General features: G+C 36.0%; 1 protein-coding gene across 4 annotated transcripts in view; it reads right to left on the bottom strand.

The window, feature by feature from the left end:
• Positions 1 to 27,348, bottom strand: part of EYS (eyes shut homolog) — a 790,428-nt gene that overhangs the window by 204,025 nt on the left and 559,055 nt on the right. For all 4 annotated transcript variants that reach the window (XM_026791587.2, XM_074538459.1, XM_074538460.1 and 1 more), the window contains one exon: positions 13,060 to 13,172. In XM_026791587.2, coding sequence (XP_026647388.2) covers positions 13,060 to 13,172 — 113 coding nt within the window. The remainder of the gene's footprint in view (positions 1 to 13,059; positions 13,173 to 27,348) is intronic.

Below are 27,348 nucleotides of genomic sequence, written 5' to 3'. Positions count from 1 at the left end.
TACTTTAATTCAGTCAAGAATACTTTATATCTTCTGGTTTATGAGATGGATTTTTTAATTGATAAATTCTGGAAGCCAGTTACTGATGTCACACTTGTGTTTATAGTGCTCAGAAGAGATTTAATCATTTCCTATCATTTCCATACCATACTAACTCAATTTTATAACATCAGTGAACTATGTTAGACAGTTAGTTCTGAGAAATTAATGCATTTTAAATTGACTAATGTAATTTGGCTTCCAGCCTTCATCCTTACAGATGTAAAAATTTCACATCATATCTTGCTATTTAAATAAGGATTTTTTTTGGCAGTAAAGCAATGCCAAGTCACTTTTTTTTTTTTGTCAAGTAGGACCTTGTATGGGTTCTAGCAGTGCAGCATCATCTCCTATCTACCTCTTAATTTTAGCATGGGTACAGAGAGGGAAAATGGAGAAATCTGGTTTCAGAAAACTGGTCAGAAGCACATATATCTCAAAAAATTAATGCACTGCTTAGAGACAGGTGTTTTTTTTAAATTGATTTTCTTTATGTTCATGTTTTCTTTTTGGCACTTTTAACAGCTCATGATTTTATGAGCTGAAAACCTTCCTTCTCCCCAAACATAGATAAATCACCTTAGATTCCTGCTATTGCCAACCATTGCTTGATTGAAACTTCAGAGTTTCAAAAGAAATCTGTATACCCATAACTAATACTGTGTCTAGAAATTTGCCAATGACTTTAGAAGTATGTGGGTAGGAGCTGAATGAGAGGAAACAAATCCCAAACTGATCTTTCGATTAAATATGTAATTTTGAGCAAATTTTCAAAAATATACATGAAAATGTAAAAATACCTACAGTTTGGCACAGATGAAGCAGCATTTCTCTATTCTCTGTACATTCTACACATCACAGAACTTGGCCTTCTGAGAGTCAGAATTTCTTTCTTATTTATAACTTTTCATTTTAAAGTTTACACATATATTCTCAATTTCTTATGCTTCTGATTTCTGTTTTTCATATGCCAGTGTATTTGAACGTAAAAAAAAGGGACTTTTCCTACTCACAAATATATCAAGGTCTGTGTTGAGTTTTAGGTTACATTTCTGAAGAATTTCTTTTTTATCCAAGAGCTGCAATTTCACTTTTAAAGAAGGAAGGAGAAAAAAGGAAAGGATACAACAGGATTTAAAGCTGTTCTTTTTCTGAATAGTTATTTGCACAGCGATCAATAGCGTTGGGGGTTTTTAGCTGTTATGCCAGTGCTTTATGGCTGCAGGGGGCACTGATGCACTGCTTATCTAGAGTACTACAGAACAGGAGTCAGGACATGATTAAACAGTCCTGCAGGTTACAGATTCAGAAAAAAACATATAAACTATTTATAATCAATTTAGGTCTTGAGAAATTAGGCAATTTTAAAATATTTATATGAGTTTTGGAGGGAAATTCATGTTTCTTTTACTGGTTAATATATTTGTTTTTCTGCTGCAATCCAGTGGTTGTGTAGATAAGAATGTTTTCTTAACTTTACAACCAAGGTCCTTTGAAGGATGATATATCTTCCTAGTCTTGCATTACTTAATATTACAGCCTTAAACAAACAATCCCTGTCCTGCACTGAAAATAAAATTTTGCTTAGTATCTCTCCAGAGAAGTCTATTTATTCACTGTAGGTAATAACTTCCTCATATATTAATCAGCCAATACATATACTACCTGATTCACCAAGTCACTTAGGTAAAAATTTATTGCAATAAGAAATAATTATATTTGTAAAGAAATAATTACATATTACTTCCATTTATTTAATATTTTATATTATAAAACCTAGGAGTGAGGGCATCTAAGATGCAGAGATTTCTTGATAATAAAAATGTAAGACAATTTATGATTCAGCACCACACATCAGATATGCAGACATGTCTCATTATGTGTTTTACATTTATTCGTTACTGCTTATTTATTCTTTAATTCCTCTCTGCACATAATCACTCTTTTTTTTTTCTAATGCAGATTACATTAGAGTTCAATCTCTTCTGTTCTCACGTCTTAGCACTTCCTGCATTTACAACTGTACTAAGGTATGGCTGCTTAGAGAACCCTTTCTAGAAAGACATGAAGTGTAATCTTAACAAAGCAACAGGAAGAAGCCACCACTTCAATTGGTAGTTTGCACCAATTATCATCATTTATACCCACAGCTATTCTGGGGCTTATTATCAATTCAGACCTTCAGTTACAAATTTCAGCCATTGGTTCTAACATGCTGGTCTCTGCAGAGCTAAAGAAACCTACTCTGCATCCTGTGCTTCTCTTCATTAAAGAAGGGTGATACCTTTGTATACACCATAATCCCCACAGTCATCCTTCAGCAAAAACCTGACACACTGATTTACTCAAGTATCTTTCTGCATCCCTTTTTATAAAAAAAAATCACCAATTTCTTTGAGGGTTTTTGAATTATATCTTTCATCTTTTATGGTTTCTGGGTTCTGCTGCATTGCACATCAGGACACAATGAAATACAGTACAACCAATATCACAATCAATAGTGTACACAGAGAGGAAATTGTTTTCCTCCTTTCTTGCTCACACACACAGAAATCACATTTATCATTTTGATCCAGAAGCTTACATTGAGTTGCTTGTCTAATTAACTAAAAGTAACTCTTTAGGACATTGCTCTCCCTTTGCGATTTGGCCTGCTTAAAGTAATTCAGAGATGGAGCTTTGTACAAAATTACTTTCAAAAAGTTACTAATATTGCCTTTTTTCAGGCTTTTCAACTAAATCTGCAATGTTTGAGCAATTTTAGATTAGTTTTATTTTAAGCACCTTTTATTAAGTTAATTGCATACTAATATATAAATTTTGATTTATAGAATATAAGGGACATCTTTTAAAAAAACCCCACTTTAAACATTTTGATTCTTGATGATTTTTTGACTTGAAACAAACCATTGCTATAAAAGGTGCTCTGCCAAAGAGAAGTTCAGTCTTTTTAACTATGGAAAAACCACAAAATAGAGGAATATTATTTGTGATGGATTTTATTTTCTATAAATTCACACAAGGTTATATAATGATGATTGTTTCACTTTTAGCTTTGTTAAATGAGATTTTTCCAAAGCCACAAATACTTTGTAAGTCACAGAGTCCATGTTCTATTCACCAACACAGTGAAGGGTGTAGAATGGATACCAGCAGAATGCTGCCAGACAGAATAAAACTGAACTTCCAAACTTTTCTCTTGTCATTCTGGCTGTTAGCAGTTGAAAGTAACTCTGAAGATTTCTTATTACTTCTGTGCAAAATTTAAAAGTCAAAGAGAAAGTATTATACCAATTCAAGTTTGCAGTAGGCAAATTATTTCTTTCAGTGTGACTTTCATTCTCATGGATTCTCTCTAATATGCCTCTCTTCACAGTGCAGCCTGGTATAATACCAGGAGCAACTGCAGCTCCATTGTGAGGCACTTTCTGCACATAACTCGGAAGTCATGGAAACCTGCTCCAAAGTTTAATTATTTCTGCGTATATAACAAAACACTCCTCCATTTCCAGGTTTCTGTAATTGGAATGACAGCAAATGCTGGCACTAAAGTGAAGTGTGACTGTAATTCAATAGAGAAAGCACGCAAGATAATTTCTTTTTCCATTTGATTGTTTTTAGACAATTCATCATCTTACGTACTTAGCCTTTCTTAACCACTGCTTATAAGAGATGCAATACTAGATATATAGGGAAATATTCTTAAAGCAAAATTTTGTCAAACTATACATGCACCCATCTTTAAAACCAAGTTTTAAATGGACAGAACAAAGCTGAGATCATTTTTTCTATTCTAAGAAAGTAGAAGGAAAGGATTTTATTATTCACATACCTTTCTGGCTAGAAGCCCAAGTAATTATTTCAGGAAGCTACTGTACCCTACCACTTGATGTCTTGTGTCACTAAGACAACTTTTCTTAAGAATTCGGTAAAGTTTTCAAGGAATATTTCAATGGCTATGATGCATGATATTATTAATACTGTGAAAAACATATGTAGCAAAATTTTAAGAACTTTGAAAAATGGCTTTATATTTGGCTTCTGTGAATCTGTACAAGTTTTATGGGAAAGTTGGTATGTTCCCAACCTTTTTGTTTTAATTCTTGGAAATACCTTCTATTTTCACATTAATGATATTATTTTGTTTTAGGAGGAAGCTGTGCTGAAATCTAAAATAAAAAAGTTACATTAATTAATGAAAAAATATATAAAAATATATTTAAAGATCATAAATCTTTAAAATATATTTTCTTATGCTTTTCTATGCTTTTATATTTCAAAAGCTAATCATGTTCAAGCACAGTGCTTTTTTGGATGACAGAATTTCCAGGGAAGTATAGATATTTAAAACAATTTGGCAAAAGGAAATGAACACTGTTGATAACTTAGAACAACCCAAATGTTGTAGCAATTTGTAGTGTTTCTGGAACTATGATCCTTGATGTAAAAACATTCTCCTTTACTGCAGCTAAAAATAGGCAGCTAAAATCTTCCACCTCTCCAACCATTAAATAACCACAAAATCCACAGGTGAGAAAGGCTGAAAGATTGCCATAAGGCTTTTTAACTATCTCAGCAGCCTTCTAACTCTGATCAGTCCTGACAGTGAGGAAGCTCCAGGTATGGAGGATCCATTCACTGTGCTGTCCTTTGGACTGCAATGCCTCCCAGAATTTCCCTGTGCTGGTCCACTGAGCCCTGTCACATCCTTAACTCTGTTACCTCCTACGTAAGAACTTGTGATAACCCAGTGAACAGACATCTGACAGGCAATCTCTCTCACTTCCATGATTTGGGAATGTGCTTTGGACGGATAAAGCAACTTTATACACTAAGCACACTTTTTGGGCATTGGATCTACACTCAATGTAAGCAGGCCATAGCAGACAGAGACTCTCGCTGTAACAGAGAGAAGAAGTCTTTAACTCATATTTTTCCTTCCTAAAATAGTTAAAATTTGAATCATAGAAGGATTTGGGTTGGAGGCAATGTTAAAGACCAGTTTGTTCCAGCTCTCCACTGTCATTGGCCAGACCCTCCCACTAGACCAGGCAACATAAAGTCTGATTAAACCTGGCCTTGAAAAGTTCCAGAGATGGGGCATCCATGGCTTCTCTGGGCAACCTGTTCTAGCGCCTCACCACTCTCACAGAAAAGAATTTTTTACTAATACCTAATTTAAATCTTCAGTTTAAATCCAGTCCCTCATATCATTATATGCCCTAATAAAAAGTCCCTCCCCAGCCTTCTTGGAAGTACCCTTCATGTCCTGGAGGCTCCAGTAAGGTCTTCCCAGAGCCCTTCCTTCTCCAGCCTGAACACTCCCAACTCTCTCAACCTGTCTGCATAGCAGAGGTGCTCTGATCAATGTAGTGGCCTCCTCTGGATTTGCTCAAATGGGTCCATGTTGTTCTTGTGTTGGGCACCCCAGAGCTGGATGCAGTACTGTGAACAAATTTGGTTCTATACAATGAGTTTAGAAGTGACTCACTGTGGACCCTCCCAGCCTCACCCATCCTGTGTTTCTGTGAATGTGTGATTTCTCATGAAGGCACCAGTTTATATGCAATGGTTCAGCATGTGAGGTGAAAGAAGTTTTATAAATTCCATTAGTAAATTTGGTAGTCTAGAGTAAGAATCACCCATAACTGGAGACATTATGGAGACATTAATTATATAAATGAACAAAAATAGATTCAAGAGTGTGACTGGAGTACAAAAGCATTCCATCAGTGGAGCCTTTTTTTAGTACATTAAATCAATACCTTATAAAATAATGAAGTACACATGAGCAGTAACAGAAAGACAATTTCATTAAAAAAACAACTCTGAGTCTTGTTAACAAAAATATTTCCTTTTTCACAGCTGTGTCAGAGTGTTTTCCAAAATATTTAACAGATATTATTTATTTTTAGTAAGACACTATCTCAGACACTGTATGCATACATTGACATACATACTTGCAATTGCCTCCTTGATAAAAGTGAGAGGAAAAAATGCATGGTATCCTTTAATACTTGTCTTTTTTGTTTCCATTCAAGTACCTGGCAATTCCAGCAGAAATCACAATCTCATTATTACTGTTCTTTACAGACACACACTAATGGACAGTAACTGCCACTGAATTCTGTTGACAGAATTAAGAAACAATCTTCTCTTGGTATAATGCGTATGCATAAAGCTACAAAGGGCTAGTTAAGGTCAAGATAACCATCATCAAGTACTATTATTAATCTAAAAATAGAGAGTTTGCCTAAAGAAGATTAATAATAATTTTATAGTATGCTGATGACTGACAATCTTTTCCAGAAACAAGCAGAGAAATGTAATGTTTACAAACACACATTATCTCACCTCCATACATTTGACACATGGATTTCTCTAATATCCATCAGAAACAATTTTCACAGAATACTTCAAAAGATTGAGATAAAGGGCTTCTATAACATTTTACAGAGATTTTGAGTATTTATAACAGCAGGAAAGATTGCATATGTCTCTTCTTTATTTCCTTTTTTTTGTTTTCTTTTTTTTTTCTTTAACACTGAAGTCTGTCACTGAAAAGTCGTTATCTAAACAGGAATGTCAGAAGAAGAAGAAAAGGTAACAGAAGAATAGAATTCATATATGCACAGAGAGTGAAAGGAAATTGTACAGAGCAGCAAATCTCATAAAGGAAAAGAAAATATTGCAAACAAATGCAAAAGATGAAGGAAATCAAGAAGGGCAAATCAAGTAAAGGGATGAAAGCATATGAAAGCAACCCGGGCCCTGGATAAGGAATACAAGGCAAACACTCAGAAAAGTTGTCAGTGCACAAAAGCAATAGGTGAGAGAGGGAAAACATAACAAAATAAATGCATAAAAAAGATCAAAATCTTGTTATCACTCTCCATGTTAGAATTGTGCAAAAATGTTATTAATGTAATATCAAGCATCATGCATGTGGTGAATACAAATGAATGATATTTCTGAAGCTTTAACTTCAGTTCTGTATATCAGAAACTTCAGTCCAATCACCATGTTAACCAGAGAAAACTCATAAAACCTCTTGAATAAATTAAACTAAGTAGTGTCAGTATTCTTCATTTAATAATTTTCTTCTATAATGTTGAGGGACACTGCATATTCTTCTTTGTCCTTTTTTTTTTATGTTTCAGAATTAAGCACATAACTTTAAACTCTTGAGGAGAAGATAAAAACACATGTAATGAAAGTGAGATGCTGGGATGTAAGAATTTATCTGGTAGTCTCTCACATATAACAGAAGCTCAATGCTTTTTATAGTATCTTGCATTTATTAATAACCTAAGATGGAAATGGACAGAAGAGCTTAAGCTGCAACCCTATGATTTCTCTTTTGATTTTGAGCTAGCTTGTATGTTTGATTGACATTACATTTTTCAGTTCAGGTGGATTCATATGAAGAAACTCTTCAAGCTGACTTGAGTCCTCTATGGACTCTTAGGATGAGCTCTAACATACAGGCTGTACCAGCACAACCACTTTCCTTGGAAAGTGGAATGGTAACAGTAGACTTTCACAACTGACTGAAAAATAACTTTCAGCAGATGAACTTTCCCCTTTTTAAAGTATGCAGCTCATTCCAAAGACAGAAGTCAAACACCTTCAGATGTTTGGTGTCAGATGCTCTGAGTTGTGATGTTTTATAATATACTGAAAAACAGGAAGTTCCACAGTGGAAAAAATGCTGAGAAATTGCACAGGAGACAGATTTCACAAAGGTGTTGTGGTCTATGGGGATTTCTGTAAAATATCACAGAAAACTACAGAATGGAAAAGGGAGTAGTCGTACATGAGGAAAGGGATTTGGAGCTTGTTGGAAAGTGGATGAGTGAGGGGAAAGTGGAACTGAGGGCTTATTGAAAACATGCAGAGCTCTCCAAAGTGTATTGCATACCTCCTGAGAAAATTGCCATATATCAGGAAACCCATGAGTCCTCTTGATGGAATGGACCTTGGGTAATGCACTTTCAAGAGCCTCTTTCAAAAATGCAATAACAATCAGAGCTTTTGCTGAAATAAAGCTCAGCTTCAGCCTGGAAACACATATTAAGATACATGAATAAGAAAGCAAAATATTTTAAAAAAATCTACCACGGTTCTGTCCAATGGGCAGTAATGAAGAACTTAGCTTATTAACTCCTCTCTGAGAGTCCAATTCACTACTGTACATTTGCATCCATCAGTAAGACTTCTCTTAGGAAAATAGTAAACAATATTTTTCTGTTTCATAGGTAAGATTATTTTTTTTAATGAAAACACAGGGCTTGGATAGGTACAGGTATATATGTATATGTATATATTTTCTGTGTGAATGTTTGGAGCCTTTGAATTTAGTACATGCAGTAAACTGTTACAGTAAACACTTACAGCAATATATAGCAGTCACAGTTCCCAGACACTAAAACAGAAATGAACTGCAATAAACACCAGCTTTTAATACTGGGAATCAAAGCTTCATTTATATCTGTCATCTGAACTCTGTCTGGAAGTGATAGTCATTTATTCTGTAAATCTATTCCAGTAACATTTTCTGAAACACTTGAAGAAGCTTTATATTGCATTAACACAAGTATCTTCCTCCAGAAGAAGAAAAAAAAAAGAGATTGCATTTCTTAAAAAATGTCATCAGAGATCCTTTATTTTCAATTGTCTCTCTATTACTACTATTGGTTGTTCTATAATGTTTTCCAAAATTACCTATATATTCATAACTTTGAGACAGGTATAATTTAAAGAGAATCATAACATAAAGTTTGAAAATTTTACATAACTATATAGTCTAGCATAATTCTAGGAAACTCCCTATTGGAGGATTACTTTTACTAATTGATACAATTTCATTATAGCCTCCCTTGAAAGCCAAAGCTGCACAGCTCAGAGTTACTTCATGGCTGCCAGTCTGCTCTCAGAGAGTCAAACTCCTCCTGCCTACACCTTTATTCTGCCATTTCCTGTTTCACCTTGGTTACACTGAATGGCAGAAAGTTCTGATGAGCCCTCAGGGCAGTACATCCCTACCTGCTCTCTGTCCCTGTGGCATCATGTAATAGTGCACTTATAAACACAATGCTTAAAAAATGATGCACATAAATAGCAGAAGGATCTGGGCCAGATTAACTGGGTTAAAGCCACATATCCACAATCTCAGCGCCTCTGAGCATGCACAGAAATATTGCATTTTCCACAATGATAAGGATTATTGCAAGTATTTGGTCTTTAATAATATCCAATTGCCTGGTGCTGCCTGTATCAATAATCTTGAATATAAGCAGAATTTAACACCTGTTTCCAAAATGACATAAAAGGTAATTTGCCTGATGCCCCCATTTCAAATTTAGTTCTACCAAGTTAAATAATCCTCTTTCCTTGTGGTGTACGACGTTCACATTAAAATATAAGAATTTTAAAAGAATAAATAATATTCTTGCCATAAATATAGCATTTTAGACTGTAGACAGATATATATGCCAATGAAACTAATGTTATGGTGCAATTTTTTGCATTTCTTAATTCTGAACATTTTAAAAACAGTAATGTAGGTCTCTGAGATGAGGAACATGCAGTATATAATATCCTGTGAAAGATTCTGTCTTGTCTTGATGTAGTGATTTCAATAGTTTTGAGAAGGTATATGAACTATCTCTAAAATACGCTTTCGAAAGCTCTCTCTATTCCTTGCATGTATTAGATCATCCTTTTGGTATTTTAAAATAAAAATAGATCCAGTTAGAAAGATGGCAGAACACATTTGAGTAAATTTCAATCCTATGAAAAAATCATAAGCTTAAAATTTACTCACAAACCCATACATTTTAAGAAGTGTCAGCATGACCACAATAATGAAGTAATCCATGCAGCTGGAGCACCAACAAGGACAAAACCCAGCAGGACAACTGAATGTCACTAGAGCATGCTAAATATGTAAAAGCAGGGCATTCAAAGGTGTTATAAATCTACAAATAGGTGATGATAAGTAGGAGGTCAATTAAAGAAAAACTACCACAGTAAGAACAGAAACAGTGCCTCTGAGTGACTAGTACAGGGATGTTCTTGCAGAAGAAATTGGATTGCTTTGTCTGCCTCACTGCAGAGTTCTCTGCTGCTGTTAGGCAGCTCCAGCTGCAGCAATACTGCATCTGCAGAACTATGCAAATTCTGAAAATAAAATATAAGTTACACCACATAATTTAGTAGTTACTGCTACTTGTATTTGCCAAGTATATAATCCATTATTGCCCTATTTAAACAACTTCCTTCAATCACTTTCTCCTTGCTTTTCAAAACAAATCCATCTTCCCCAGAAGCATGTCTTGCAAAAGGGGAATGACAGCTGAGCTTCATAGGTGCTTTTAGGGAAGCAGACTACACTTAAAGGCTGTTGATGTCAAGATGAGTGTGGGTTATACCTAAAGTGAAAATCAAACCATGATGTTAGCTGCCAGGTGTGAGTAGCTATGAAATTTGTGTGTCACAGGGCAGGAATGAGTAAAGAAAATGTCTGCCAGGCTTCCAAGCAGTCCATCTCTATGGCTTTCCCTCCCCACCAATGGAAATTCAGAAAAAATTCAATTATCTGTTGAAATTAATCTGAATTTCAGCAGACTAAATACAACAATTTCCATTCTTGAAATTCAGCTTTTCCCAGACAAGAACAACTGTGATTTGGACCAGGATGGTGGCAGGTCTGTGCGGACTGCATGGGGCTGGACATTGTTAGACTCGTCTGCAGCCTTCTGAAGAAGCAGGGAGGTAAAAGGAACATTTTGCTTAGCATAGAGCATTGAGAAGGTCCATCATTCTTTCAACAACCTTTTATGTACAACTTAATATCCACAGTTCATCTATACAAAGTCATGTCATTTTACTCACCTAATCAGTAACATATGCACAATAAGTACTTGCAAGAAACAGTCCTAGACTGTAATCTCTGAGTTCTCATTCAAATAAAACAATCTTTAATGTCTGTATTATACAATATAAGCCATATTTGTATGCTAATTAACTATGAAGGGGAGTATCAGAATCAATACAAAATTCAATAAATCTTGGTACATAGTTCTATAGATTATAATATAACAGATAACACAGCATTCTATAATAATAAAAATTTAAAAGGAACAAAGCTATTTTTTTACAAGCCACCTCTTTCAGTTCTATATCCCTCTCTATGTTATATACACAGACTGCACAAAGCTGTTCTCATTTCTTTTCTTTTGCTTGTTGAAGGCTATTGACACTTAATAGAATGGCTATATAAAGTGTTCAATAGGAAAAACTGTAAAAAAGAATAGTGTCAAAAAACTAAAGAGTGTAAGCACTTGTATCAATGAGTATTTTTAACGAGAATGAAAGAAAGTAGAAAAAACAGTAACAGTCCTGATTTTTAAGTTATCCTGTTTTTACCTAGTAGTTTAAAAAACAGAACCACCTCTTGCCTATGATTTAGGACATCAAAGCCCTAATGCATATGCAAAATAGAGAAAAATTTCCTAATCTAGTAACCAGAGGAGACAGCAGAGATGGTTTATGATATTTTTTTCACCATGATTCTTAAAAGTTAATACCTGAATGAAAGACATGAAATAGCATCCTCACTTGCTTTCAACCTTATGAATTTCTGTTTTGCAAAGAGGCATATTTTCACACACAAGAGTACATGCCCTCATTTGGAAGGACACCATAGTTATGACTAGGAAAATTTCTGATGAAACACTGTACAGAAAGACAAGAGAGGAGACATTGTTTCTTTGTTTTTCAGGGGTTTGTCAAAACAGTGGCCAGGGTTTTCTTTCTCCTGCAGGATTTAGACCCACAACCATTTGCTAAATGTACTTAGAGAACATATTCCAAACAAAATGCTGTGGGGAACTTGAAGGGTGTGAAGATTTATTTCTTCATCAAGCTTGGACAAGGAGATAACATTCAGCTGCTGCTCTAAATAAAAATGGTGGCAGGTCTCTGCCAGGATAACAAATTGAATTTTGTGTTCAGAGTAAGTTTTACTGGCAAAACCTTAGATGCCTGGGACTTGGGGCAGATAATTCATTAGACAGTGGGTTTACTGTTGTACTGTTGTAACTTTGAGTGGGATGTGTGCTCATTAAGGGGTTAGTGGTGGAGGTGAGTGCAGGGTTCAGATCTCATGGATCTTTAACTAATGGTCTAGTGGGTTAACACCAGCTTTCAAGGATAGTGTTTAAACAAGCACATGAACATTAACTGGCCTTTTCTACAAACTCTAGGGAAAAAAAGTCATATGTTAAAAGCCATATATAATGTCCTCCGGAATCTAGGACATGCACATCCTATGACTGAAATTATATTCTCTCCCTAAAGACTTCATTATCTACAAATGCAATTCACCTCTGTTTTCCTTTGCTTTCCACTTTGCCATGTTCAAACCTATCATACTCCAGAACAGAATCCTAATGTACACCACTGCCCCTGAATGGCTTTTTTTTCAATCAATACATGACCAACAGCAATGTGAAAATGCAAAAGTGGAATCAATTGAGGTTTTTAAATGCATTCAGAAACAATGTTTTCCAGTATTTTTCACAATCTCTTGTAGAGTAAATGTGGCACCAGCTCATTCATATTTGTAACAAGATTAATGGAAGTCCCAAAGTCACAAGTAAGACACAATCAGCATATCTCCCCACTTCCCAATCCTGTATTTTCCTGCAGATCATCTTTCTTAGTATACTGTTTCAGCATTCAGGGTGTGACAACTCACGCCAAATAAGCTGTCAAGTTTAATTGAACTACTCTGAAAAAAAAAATAATCTTCCATTAAGAAAATGCTTTTAAAGCATAAAAGAAAGCAAGATATCTGTCTCTCTAGGGATTTTGTCTTTTTTTTTTTTTTCCTGTATGGAAAAAATTAGATAATTTCCTGTTGAAATTATCTAAAATGGTCACCCTGAATAAGGAAGAAAGCAAAATCAGCACAAACACTTCCTTAGGATTTGAAAAGGCATAGAGGCAGTTTACCTGCAATTGTCAACATTACTTCTTCCCACAGCACTAGAGAAGTTGAAAGGTCCAATGTTATTGATTTCTACGACTTTTATACAGCCAGTGAAATTGTAGACAGGTCCAGAAACCTACAAAGGAAAAAAATGCATACAGTTCTTTTGCTTGTTTACATTATGATCAAGATATTTATTTTTCTATAGAGGAATACAAGTCATGGGGAATTGTAAACAGGGAAGATTTGAAATTTGTAAATGTATTACTTCCCTGCTTAAAAGATTTCTAGTACCCTTAATCATGGTTCAAAGATGCCTAAGGACCTACTAAAAATGGGAATCACTGCAGGGACACTGAAAACACAGAGAACAGTGTTATGCACTGCCAAGGACCCATTTTTAACAATGAAGCCAGGTTTAGATAGTTGCAGAAATAAAAAAAAAAAAAAAAAAGATCTTGAGGAACAATTTGCTGAAAGCATAATGGAAAGCATTACATACTTTTTAAAGCCCAACAGGAGCATTAAGCCTGCCAGAAAGGCTTTAGGGATAATAGACCAGCTAAGTGTAAAGAGAATGTTCAAAGAGACAAGGCTCTAGCAAGAAATGTAAATGACTCACCAAATCAAAATGTAATGGGAGGTTCGTGTGACTGAATCCCTTTTCAGTTTGAGTACATCAGAGATCTGTCTTAAATTGAATTACTTCTAGAAAATGTTTTTTAAAAATCTGCAAAAAGTGAACAGTGGCAAAAAAACGAGAAAGATGTTGTGTTTGCCTAGGACTCTCATGGGAATTTACTGAGTGGTAGACATGGATTTTTGGGGGAAGGGCAGCTTGGGTTTTTGCTTTGTATGATTTTGAAAATGGGGACAAGACTAGGGCATGCAAGGACATACCTCAAACTACAGATCAGCAAGACCCAATTCCATTCAACACAGTGATTATGAATTACACTGAAGAACAGAATTAACATATATGTAAATTACTGTAATGTACAGGGGAATAGTTGAGAGGGTTTCTGAAAAGAGAAATTATAACTCACAGGAGGAACACTGACTATAAGAAAAAGGATGCTTGGCGCATAGTCTTAGATTTCCAAAGGACTTTAACAAGTTTCTGTGTTAAAAGATTCCAAAGTAACTCAGTCTCCCTGGGATAACAAGGAAGGCCTTAAATAAATTAGAAGAATGGTTAAAACAGAACAGAAAAATTGTGAGCAAATGGTGAGGTTTCTCAATATGGATAGTCCCTAGAAATTTTCTCTACAAGTCTGTGGTCTTCAATGTGTTTGAGTGGCTCAATGTTTTCTCCACTACTCAGGATAGCAAAACCGAAATCCTGAGAAAAGGATTTCACAATGTGCAAAAGTGTCACAAATATGCAAAATCATAAGGCATGTAAGGATGATTATACATATGACAGTTTCTGAACACAGTAACTGTACAGACCAGGGATCTTCAGTCAGGAAAATTCACTGTCAACGAGAGACAGAACAGAGCAGTGTGCAAATGAATAAAGAGCTTTCAGTTTCTCAAAACACAGAATGAAAAGGATATGAAATGACATAAATTAGTGCGAAGATGAAAGCAAGGTAAGGGGTTTGCTTTTCATGCAACTCAAAATTAAATTGTGGAACTCTGCCATAGCATGTTGTGGATGGTACAAGTGTAAATGAGGTTAAAAATCAATCATATTAAAGGAAAGAAGAGCTGTCTCTCTCCCCAAATACAGACAGGCTGAACAAATACAATACAGTTGAAGCAAGGAGAATTGCTTTTCTCTGCACTGCTCAACCACTCTGGAACATAACACAGCATACCATGCCACACACTATAAACAGAATGAACTGGCCTTCCAACCTATGGGAGGGCTCAGAGAGTTCACTAATAGTTTATTGTTTACTTCCTTAGCAGACAAAGGCTTACACAAAATTAAGACTTTAAAAAAGATATGTTATTACATGGCAAAAATATGGAAAGTTATGTAACCATCTATAAGGTGGCATTTAAAGTCAACACAGTTCAAATGTGGCAAAGGGAAGATGTTTTCTCTGTGGAATAAACACAGAGGATTACAATGAAGCTTTCTGGACCTAAAAAAGAAAAAAAAAACACCTTCAAGAACTGGATGTGAACACTCTCCTCCAAGTTAACTTTGTAGATTAAGAAAACAAGACTATTTGATATTTCACAAGGACTGGCAGATGTTATTCATATGGATTACAGACAATAGAACACACTTTCTCTTCCTCCTTTTCCAGCCACTCTGGCATAGAAATAAGTGTGATAGACTGCCAAGATAGACATACACTCAGCAGCCTGTTTTGCTGCCATCATTATAATAAAATATACCAGATAATCTTCGAAGATGTCTTGCCCTACTAAGCTTCATGTTTTAATTTTTATAAGAGATGCTTGTTATTTTTTCCCCAGCCTTTTGTAAGTAGTAAATAAAATAATTTTCAATTTAACAGGATGAAGGATCTGTTATAAATTTATTATGAACATAGACGGAAATAGTTAGAGGATTCTGAGCTGGAAACCAGAGACATTGTGATCAAGGTATTTATTTTATTATATTTTATTATAATATTATATAAAATTTATGCAATATTATTTTATATATTATATAAATATTTATTATAATTTATAATTTATTGTAACCTGTAAAATTGCCCCCCCCTCCCCGGAATGAACAATTGAACAGTGTTTTAATATTGGCTGCATAAATCAGCTTGTTAAAGCTGTGCTCCTTTTTTCTCCCTAAGCCTCATATGACTGTCTCAGTCATACCATGCATGTGTTTCAACAAAAGTCCTCTTTCTCAGGATTGTAAAAATGAACAAACAAAATAGAAAACAAAAGAAATCAATAAATGCAAAGGGCAGATAGAATACGATTTTATGATAGCTACTGTGCCAAGTTAAGTTCATCCAAGATGCTGGTATAGGGAAGATTCACTATATCAACCTATGGTCCATTTTGCACACTGAAGAACAAATAGTTTGGAAATCAACATTTAGCTGCATATTTTCACAAAAACTCTATTGTATGAATATGTTAACAACCTGGTTTCCTTCCCATCACTACTGGCTGGCTGCCTAATAATTTCTCTTACGTTGATATATGTGCATATCTTGAAGGTAATGCACTCCTGTAAATCAATCTTAAAATTATTACTTCTTTGTTTTTTACCTATAACTACATTATAAACATTTTGGTCAAACAATTACTTACATTTTTCTGCTATGCTATCTCTACAAAAAAAATCAATATCTTAGAGATATATAGGAATAAGAGATATTGACATGTATAATAAAAAATAAGTGGCTTTTATTCTTCTACTTTTGCGAACAGATACGTTTTGTGTTTAGCAGAACATTAAAATGTAGACTTCACATGTAGTTGAGTTCCCTTCCATTTGCAAAAATACATTAATATGCTGACAAACTGTAACACTTAAATTGCCTGAAAATGTCAGGGCCAGAGCAACACCAGAAATCTAGTTTAATAAAATTCACTATTCACAATCTATTCAGATATGTTTGACATATAGTAACCATGCTCTTTAAACGCCCTTTATACTTGACAAAAATGAGTACTGATACTTACCTTGTAGGAAAAGTTCACACATATATGCCAAATTATTTATTAACATCCCTTACTGACTAGCCCAAATTAAGCTGCTGCTAGATAGAATTAACCTAGAATGAGTTCCTAATGAAATGAACTTACCTGCTGTCAATTCACTACAGATTCATAAATAATATAATGAATTTTTGTCTTATGATCCAAGCACTTTTTGAAAAGTATGATTAACTATAAAGAAAACAAAGAATAGCACAATCTTTCCTCATTTGTCTCCAGTCAAGATAAATGTTATGTATCTTAAATATTCTCACTATAGATATTACAGTGTACCAGAATACACTATTTAGGAGTCTTTCACATCTTTGTGATTCCTGAAATATGTCTGATTTTGGAGTCTGATTAGTAGAACTCTCTTCAATAGACTACAAAACTTTTAAAATGCAGTATTTCAAACTTAAATAAAATAACTCAGGTGCACCGTTTTGAATATACTAATAAAATTTTAACTTGTATTTACTAAAACCATGGTGAACCATTTGGAAATTGATAACTCAAAAAGCACCTCAACTTAGATAACAGCTTCTCCAGTTTTGTTTTCTGCTAGTGATTAGAATCATATGAAACAGTCATAATGAACTCTGTAATTAAGCAAGCCATAATCTCACTTCTGTATTTTCTTTAAATGTGCCATGAAAATTTGGCTAACCATCTCAGTTATAAGCTGCTTGAAGTCATCTGCAACTATACTTCAATATCAATCCAACTAAAGAAAAATACAAAAATCAAAAGAAATATTTAAAAAACCAAACCAAACAAAATCAAACCAAATAAGCCAAGCCAAGCCAAGCCAAGCCAAACCAAGCAAAAACCCCCATGTTTAATTTCCATGGGTGGTTGTGGTGGTAATGCGTCCCCCTAAAGAAGAATTTGGAATTTGTTCTTTAAAGATGTCATTTTAAAACCCATTTTCCTCTCTTAGATACTGAATTACATACAGCAGAAAAAAGAAATATACAGACTATCAAATTAGCAGTAAAACAATCAGAATGGGCTTATTCCAACAGGACAGTTCCAATTCTGCCTTTACATTTCACTTACTGAACACTGAAACTTGCCTGCATTCAAGGCAACACGCTATATATGGGCCATGTACTTTGTTCAAGCCCAAAAGTTTTCAAGACTTAGTTAAAAATTAACATTAGTGACTCAGACATCACCTTTCTAAAAAATGTTTCTTGCTGTCTTAATTTTTAAAAAATCAATTAATTAAACTTAAACCTAATTCATTTTTAGTCTGGTAGTTCAAGAAAAATGGACAAGGCTTGTCTGGCTTATTTATAGCTCCTAATGAGAGAAAATGTACCTCACTTTGAGAAGTCCTGCTGAAGTAGACAGTGGCAAGGGAGTGTGTGTCTTTGATGTATCTACAATGTTCATTATTTCACTTCCTAATATTTACTTTTAATAACACTTTCTATACTCAGTTCATATTTTAAATCACAAGCATTTTTATTGTTAGATAATGGAGTATATGCCAAAGATTTTAATGACATTTCAAAGTGTGTAGGAAAATGAAAAGTAGTATTAGCTCTCAAACAAGAGTAATAAAAGAAAACACTTAAAATATGGGAGAAGGAATATTGCTTCAGCTTATTTCCTAGTATTAGTGTAGAAATGGTAAGGCAAAATGGGAATATGCCCTGATAAAATTGCCTACATGCTATCAATATCAATAAATTGGGTGAAACACAAAGGATCTTCATCCTGACTCGTACTGACTATGAAACGAAATACTGTATCAACCTATACATAACACTGAAGTTTCATTCAATTCATATTTAAATATAATAGATGATTTTACACTGCTGTTGCGATTCTGAGCCAAGCATCCCAAAATAATTTTAATGAAGTTATACTAATGCAACAAAAAAGGAGCTCAAGTGGTAAGTGAAATTCAGATTTTTTTCATCTACCTCTACTGAATCTTTTAAAGAATTTACCGTTATTACCCCAAATCTGCTTTTAGTGCATCTGCCACGGATGTCAAATCCTATCACTAGAATTTAATAAAACAAGAATGGTAAAGGATAATAATATAGGCAGAAGAAGGGGAGAAAAATCTCTGAACTGCCTTAGTGTAGTAGAGGTATACATTTCTGCTTTTCATGTCTCATTTGTTCTAGCCACTGAAATCAGGGGTTGCACAAGTAGCAACTCTGATGGTTCTGCTATGGGAAACCTGCAAGTCAATAGTTCTGCCAGCCTCATGTGCTGTGGAGCAGGTAACTGCAGCTATCCTCTCTCATTGGGTCTGAATTGGCAAACCATCTCCTGCACTGCTGTGCATCAGAGTGGAAACCAGACTGGTCATCTGCCTGGTCCCAGACTCAGGGGCAACCAGCTCACCACAAAATTGACATCTCATTCCTCTTGCACCATTTCTTCATCTAAATTGACTGGCAGTCTAAATCTCGGGCACAAGAGCTTCATTGTAAATTCTCCATGGTCCTGACAGTTCTAGCTCAGAATGGTTCATTAAACCACGAAGGATTAATTAAGATCAGTAAGTCTGAAAGATTCAAGAGTACTGAGAAATTCCCTTACTGTTTTTATGAAAGTTTATCCTTGGCCAAGATCCTTATCTTTTAAACTTGCTCTTGGCTTTCACTGTAACCAGTGCAATGCTGCATTTCAGAAGGGATATGAAAATTCTGATGTGAGGAAGAATATTCCTAAGCTTTGTGGCTAGCAACGTCTGTCCTTTTGTAAATAATTTCAGTGTTTATGCTTACAACCATAATGCATCTTTTGCATACTCCATCTGTTATTGCAATTCTTAATAAATTCAACTACTGTAATTTATCTTTTCTCAATTCTCTCTGGTTAATGTGGTACAACACCTTGTCCCTGAGAAAGCTGGAAAATATACTGGCCTCAGAGGACTAGAAAATGTAGAGGGAAATTTGGAAAATGGACTTACCTTTCTTGGATAGTGCAGACTCTATCAAACTGCGGAAATCAGTTCATCTCCCTGCATTTCACCTTTGCAGAGTGACACTGAAGTCACATATGCTGAACATCACGCTAACAAATTACAGTGCTCCAGCACTTAGGGAAAGGTGTTCTGAGCTCATCACTATGAACTAGTTTTCAGTCCAAGTCATTCAGCTTCTCTAGTTCTGGTTCTTGTTCAATCAATAGCCAATCACTCAAATCTACAAACATTTAACCCAAGAGATGTTTGTATCGAGCATATGTGTTTATATGCTGATGGATTTGGTGAATCTCATGGGTCATTTTCAAGTCAAGATATTCTATTTCTAAAGTGAATTTCAGTGTGAAACACTTGGTGAATTATAGATGTTGAGTTATGAAAAAGGGAAGAGTTCTAACAAGAAGTACATCTGTCTGAGTAGAAGAGATAACACCTTATCTAAAAAGCAAAAAGCAAGGGTGTCTTCAAAATGAAATTATGACCATAAAAATGAAAATGTTCTCATAAAATAGGCTTTTCTTTAATGTATATATATGGTATATGATATTCAGAAGGGCCTAATTTTGTCAGACTCCTAAGAAAACTGAAGATTCTCTGCAGAAGAAGGGTGAGAAGAGAAAAATTTCTTCATGGTCTGTGCTTTTCTTATATCATGCCAGTACACCTTTTAGAAACATATATAACTGGTTTGTCTGGTTTTGTACATCTTAAATACAAAACCAAAAGTGCAATTTCTTAAGACAAGAGGTGTTGTAAGATAACAGTATTCCTCACACACTAGGTAAGGAATATATCTATCAGCTGGCACACTGTATCTTTCAACAAATGCCTTTACTTCCCCAGAATACTCCAGAGATTCCAATGAGGTATGTATCAGGACCATGTCCGTTTTTCGGCTGTTTGGATGGCCTGAAAAGGCCCGGGGTGACCTTGGGGCAGCCCGCGTTTCAAAGGACAAGAAGAGGCTTCAGTTCTTTTCTCGGTCTCGGTGTTTATTAATTGTTTATCTAAAAGATCTTCTCTCGGCCCGACAGAGGTCTGCTCAGCAGCCAGCCATGAGCACACTCCCCTGCCCTCTGGGCGGTCACCTATCTTTATACCCAAAGTTACGTGTACAATATTTATCATTTTTCCCCAATACCTTTCACCCTTATTGCCCGGTGCACTTTTAGTAATGACCAATCCCAAAGTGCCACCATCACCACAGAAGATGGAGGAGAAGAAGAAGAAGAAGAAGGACAGGACACGCCCCAATTCCTCCATCTTACTTCTCTAAACCCCCCTGTACAGAAATCCTAAACCCTGTGTTTCACCCTCTAATTAACTAATCCCTTCACCATTCACTCCGGTGAAATCCTCCTATCCTCATACAGGTGTCGTCTCCTGTGTAGGATCAAAGTCCAGCCACCAGACACTTCTGGCAACATTCCAGGACTCCCGAGCCCCCCAAGGGTGGTCTCGGTGACTCGGCACCTCAGTCCTGAGGTGCTGAGATCCCACAGGACCAGGTGAGAAGTAGGGGTTTACAGTGTTAACAACATGGTAACAGGGAGAGCTGCCTGACACGTAACAAAGATTTTAGGAGCATTTAGGCATTCCAAGGTTACCAAGGTGTTAGACACATGTATTTATGTGATCAGAGGTGTATCTGCAGTAGATAGATCATATGAAAACATTAACCATGATGTGCCAAGGTGATGAATCCACAGACTTCCAAAATGCATTTAGTTATCTTACTACAGTAAAACAATATGAATTGTTGTGTTCTAAACCAAATAAACTCTAACAATAACAAAAAAATATTAAATATTTATTCATTTTTAATGAAACAACTGACAGGTTACCACTCTTTTTTGTCTGCTCTGTCTTTCAGTTAGGTGTTACTGCCCTTGTGACAAATGTAGCAGAACATGAAAGTGTATCTATAATTCATCATATTAACATAGATTTAGATTAATGGCAGTTTAACTTGGTACAGCTGAAAAGTGGAAATATAATCTGGTGTTTTATGTCTCTGAGGAAACAAAAACTTTCAGTAAGCAGTTGGATTTGGTTACCTAATTCTTTGGTTTATCTTGAATTTCTGTTTTGAGAGATGCGGTCCTGAGAGACCTATGACAATATGTGTTTACCTGGAGCTTTGAACTGTACTACCTACTCACTGCCAAGACTGGTGTCGATTTTTGTGGAGCATATCCTTTTGCTATAGCTTTAAATATATTTTTCCCTCCCTTGACTTGTATACTATTTATATACTTGGCAAAAGACACACCTAATCCTAAAATCGTCATATTTAGCCTATTCCATGCTCTTAGACTCCTTGCCTAAAGCATTTACAAATATTATTTGGAATTTATAGTCCCCAGGAAAACCATAGTAAACAAAAAAGATCACATGTAACTACATTATGTACTATATGATCTAGAGGAGAAATCAAACCATGTTCTACAACCTGGAAGTTTAAAGTAAGTTCTTCACTTATAAAAAAGAAAATATATATTAAAATAATTAAGCAGGCATGGCAGATTCTAAACTGCTCCTTTACTTGCTTCCAACACTCAGATTCTGGAAGTAATTTCCCTCCTCTCCCTCCCTAACATTTCTCTAAGCCTCAATGCTCACCTGTTCTACTCTTCTCAAGATGAAATCTCACCTCTTTCATTTTTACTATCAACATACCTCAGGCTGTTATGTAGGACGAACACTACAAGGTCAGCCACTTTCCCTTTCCAGAGAATCAATGCATTTGCATTCTTTCATTCAAGCATATTCTTTCTTATTGAAAAAATCTTTCCAAAAGTAAAAAAAAAGTCATTGTTATTAAAACCCGTTTGAATGAGGTTAATTTCATGTTCATGAAATATGCATCTTACTAAGTTAAAATGATTGAATTTTCTATTCAGTCTTCAGAAAGATTACAAGTGTCATTAATAACTGTATGAAGATCTGGTACTCAGAGTACACAGAACCCTCCTTTTCACTATTCTGTAGCCAATGAGGTTTCTACTGCCACATCAAAGTGCATTCTGCCATGTGAAACAATTCATGTTTCTTTTCCTATCATTCCCTTAGAAACAGAAATATTAGGTGAGGGTAAAGAACAATCTTCAGCAGACACTGAACCTGTATCCTACATCTCCATAGTAGCAACCAATACAAGGTGCTAAGAAAAAGAGCAGTATCAGATCACACAAAAGCTGAGGTTGGAAGGCACCTCTGGTAGGTTACCTCATCCAAGCCCCTACTGAAGTGTCACCTGGAGCCAACAGGTTTTCCTGGGGACTATCAATTCCAAATAAAATTTGTAAGTGCTTTAGGCAAGGAGTCTAAGAGCATGAAATTCAGGCCATGAAATTTAGAATTAGGTGTGTCTTTTGCCAAGTATAGCAACAGTATACAAGTCAAGGTGGGGAAAAATAAATTTAGATCTAGAGCAAAAGGAAATGCTCCACAAAAATCAGCACCAGTCTTTGGGAGTGGGTAGGTAGTACAGTTCAAAGCTCCAGGTAAACACATATTGGATGCTTGGGATCAAGTCCAGACAGGTTTTGAATATCTCCATGAATGGAAACTCCCATACCAATCAGAGCAACTTTTGCAATGCTCAGACATCCTCACAGCGGAAAAGTTCTGAAACTGATATTCAGATGACACCTCCTGTGCTTCATCTTGTGCTTATTGCCTCTGGTTCTGTCACTTGGCACTGCTGAGAAGAACCTGGCTTTTCCGTTTTTGCAGCCTTTCTTCAGATGTTTGTAGAACATTTGTGAGTTTTCCTCCAGAGCTTTCTCCAGGCTGAACAGTCCTGGCTCTCTCAGCCTTTCCTAACAGGAGAGGTGTTCAGGTTCCCTAACCAACTTTGTGGCCGTGTGCTGGTGTCTCTCCAGGAGCTCCATGTATTTCTTGTATTAAGGAGCCCAGAACTGGACACAGCACTCCAGATGTGGCCTCAGCAGGGCTGAGCATAGGATAGAGATCCCCTCCCTCAACCTGCCAGCAGTGCTTTGCCTAATGCAGCTCAGAATACCATCAGCCTCCTTTCCTGCTGTCCTGGGGTGACGTTATGATGCTTGTATATCCCCATTCATCTGTTCTGTGCCTTTAAGACCGGCACTGAAGAGTGGAAGTTTTGTTTGGGTTTCTCTTATCAGGACACAGAGACAAGCAGTACACAGAGCTGTTTTTTTTTACTTCCAGCTTTGGGCTTGCTGCTTTTGCTTGCTGCTTTTGCTTGCTCTCTTTTTCTGCCTTGCTTCTGCCTCTGCTTATTAGCTAGTTCTAGCTAAACAGTCCACATTGCTTCCTGGACTGTTTCTCCTCTCCTGTTCCTGTGACCATCTCGAACCTGCTCCAGACTGGGACCCGGGAACACCGAAGGTTCGGCTGCAGCGGCTGGCCCAGCGCCGGAGGGACTGAGAACAGAGCAACCACCCCCGAAAGAGACTTTCTGATTTTGCCATCTTTCTCAGAGCGGTGTCATCGGGTATTGTTCATTTTGTGTGCTGGGGGGTGCGGGGCCAGTCAAATAAACAGGTTCTTTCCACCTCTCTCCGAGGAATTTTTTCCCGAACCGGTTGGGGGGAGGGGCCGTGTGGGTTTCGCTTTCTGGACGGGCCCTCCTTTGCAGATTCTTTAACAAATTTGCCCTAAACCAGTACAAATCTTTAAGCTGGAGCCTGTTTTGCTTATTCCTGGTCACATCTCACAGCAGACACCAGGGTGAGGGCATTTTCATGGGGGCACTGGCTCTGTGCCAGGCTCAAACCATGACACCTGCAATGACACATTGTTGGCTCATGTCCATTTTGCTCTCCACCAGGACCTCCTGGTTCTTTACTCTAAGATATCTACATACTCTTTCCTGTAAAACTGTACAAATCACAGGATGCCTGATGATCTCAGATATTTCTTCATTCATGTTAGTAGAAGACTTTCCACACGATGATTTGGCTAGTAGAATTTTAGTGGCCATAATGAACAAACTTTCATATATGAATATACACAGACATGCACATGTGCATGCTCAAACACACACAGTGGCACAGAGGTTTGCATTCATGCACTCAATTATGCTGTAAACCAGAAATCTCTTTTAACTGAATACCTGGATAATCAAACTCCATCTACTCCAAACCCATTAAGGGATTCAAACACACTCTATTGTATGGACATACAAGATGGACAGTAGGATCGTAGAATAAAAAACAATTTTCATTTTCACAAACTGATTGTAAGACAAAATCAGTAGCATTATTTTTCAGATCTGGCTTACCTCTGGGCTCACTAATGCCAAAGATCATTAGCTTATGTGAATAGTCAGGATATTCCTATTATTTCAGGTTATGTTGGCATTTAATCTTATAATTAACTTGTGTTACTTTTAAATGCATTCTATATATGTCCTTTGTTTTAATTTCACCTCTCTTATTTTCTTCCCATACTATTCAGCCCATGCTGTAAACAATTGTCTGTAAAGCAGCATTCTGTAACCTGGTATAAGAATCTGTATAATGAGATGTGACAAAATCACATATAACTTTTTTCTGTTACTATTATCCCGGGAGAAAACAGCTTGCTTTATTTCTATATATAGTTCCCAGAAATTTTAAATCACAAACAGAGTAAAGTAAAATCCAGGTAAAGAGAGATTTTTTAAACCACGGAAGAGAGAGACAGGCATCAATAGAGTAACTTATCTTTCTCATTTTTGCTTTCAAAAAAATTACTCTTAATAATGATAAAATTGGAAATTAAAGATTTTGTGCTAATGTTCCCCACAGTTCCATTTCATTAAATTATTCTTCCTCCTACTCTATTCTTTCATTTCCAAATCTCATTTCATTTAGGTGAAAAAGCACAAAATAATAGTTGCATTTCCAATGTAGAACAGCTGCCAGTTCCTTTGTTCTGCTCCTTTTTTATGTTGCGCACCAAGAATCACAAATTTACGTGATCATCATGTTCTTCTCTTAATAATGACTCTTTATATTACAGCAGCTTTGTCAGCCTCTACCTTCAGAGCAGAGTGCATTTCCTGCTGGCTTGGCAAATGTGTTGTTTGACCACTGCTCAGGCTGAGATGTTCCCTGCATGCCCAATAGCTACATTCAGATGCTTAGTTTAGAGTGAAGCCATTAAGCAAACAGCACTGAAGGGCTTATTTGCCAGGGATCAGGAATGGCTTCCATTTACTACAGTTTTCTATAAAATCTGCCTCTGCTACATTGTTTGCTATTGGGAAAAGGAATGAAACAACACAGCAAAATGTCAAAGCTGTCAAGGAACACAAAGTCAATTTATTGTTACTGAAATAATGGAAACTGCTACATAGAAGATCAATGAGAATGGGAGATCCTGTACTGAGATTGAATGCAGAGAGAGATTGTTGATGTTATTAGAGTAGATTCTAGGCAAAATGACATAGCTGTGAGACTAACTTAGCATGCATAACAGTAAACCAAATGCTTTTGAATTTGGTAGTCTCCATTCCTCAACAAAAAGTTTTATGTCTTTTTATTCATCAACTAAACACTCAGCTTAAAAAAACAGACCACCCACAAGCCTTACATTGTAGATTGATAAATGTCAAGGACACTACAGAAACACTAATCACTCAGATTAACTCTGGAAGGAACACACAGGAATCACCATAATTTAAACAGAGTCTAGACAAACAAAACTAAATCTTCAGTGATGGTTTTCTTTTTTGGAAGGAAAAACCACAAAATGAAAGAAATCAGATAAAGAACTGAAAACATCAAAGATGGAAGGTGTGAAATTTCCTTAATTAAAATTGTATGAGTGTCTGGCAATTACCTGCTGGAAGAGGGTACTGGGAGTAATGAATACACAGAAACTCACACACAAGGAAACAGCAAAGAATATAATATATGTTGGAAGCAGAAAGCATAAAGAATACAATATATATTGGAAGTAGAAAGCATAAAGAATATAATATATGTTGGAAGTAGAAAGCATAAAGATTACACAAAACTTGTCAAAAACTCAAAACTGAGCTGGACCTTACACAAATTTCAAACACGTGGAGGAAAGAAGAGTGACAGACTACAAATGAGAAACAGGACCAAGTTACAAATACTGCAGCTGTCACCAGAACCCTTTATCTTATTACCACTGGAAAAACAGTGCTAAAACTTCCAGGGCAGTGCTAAAACTTCCAGGGTCAGGGTTTTCCTAGTCAGTTGTGTATCAGTGTGATTTTGTAATAGGCTGCATATTTCATTTGCTGCTATTTAAAATTAGCATTACGGTACCTTAAGCATAAAAATTACACTGTTAGAAGGATAAAACAAGATTGGTTTCCATAATGAGCCAAAGAGCGGGCTCTGATTAAAAAATATAAAAAGTTTCTCGGTCACAACCCAGATGGAAGACAATAGGCATCACAGGAAACTAGCAGACTGCAGCTTCAGCAGAGAAACTGAAACTACTCTTAGGAGAAAAGAGCAGAGAATCTGGACTCAAAGATAATGAAGAAGAAAATAGGATCAAAGAAGATGCAAATTCACTAAATTTTACAAAGGAAGTGCGAACCTAAAAACCCACCTGCAAGATCATGGTGGGTGGGTGATGCTGGTCCAGTCATTTTTCTTCCACTTTGTCTGACTTCATTCTAAGCTTTTATTATGAAGATGTTAAATGTTCTAGTTTCTATACTATTCTACCAAAACCTGGGATGCTACTTATTTTGAAGACTTTTTTC

Source organism: Zonotrichia albicollis, chromosome 3 (assembly GCF_047830755.1).
Source record: "Zonotrichia albicollis isolate bZonAlb1 chromosome 3, bZonAlb1.hap1, whole genome shotgun sequence".
Classification (NCBI taxonomy): Eukaryota; Metazoa; Chordata; class Aves; order Passeriformes; family Passerellidae; genus Zonotrichia; species Zonotrichia albicollis.
Note: the sequence above shows the minus strand (reverse complement) of the source record. Positions and strands in the feature narration are given on the sequence as shown.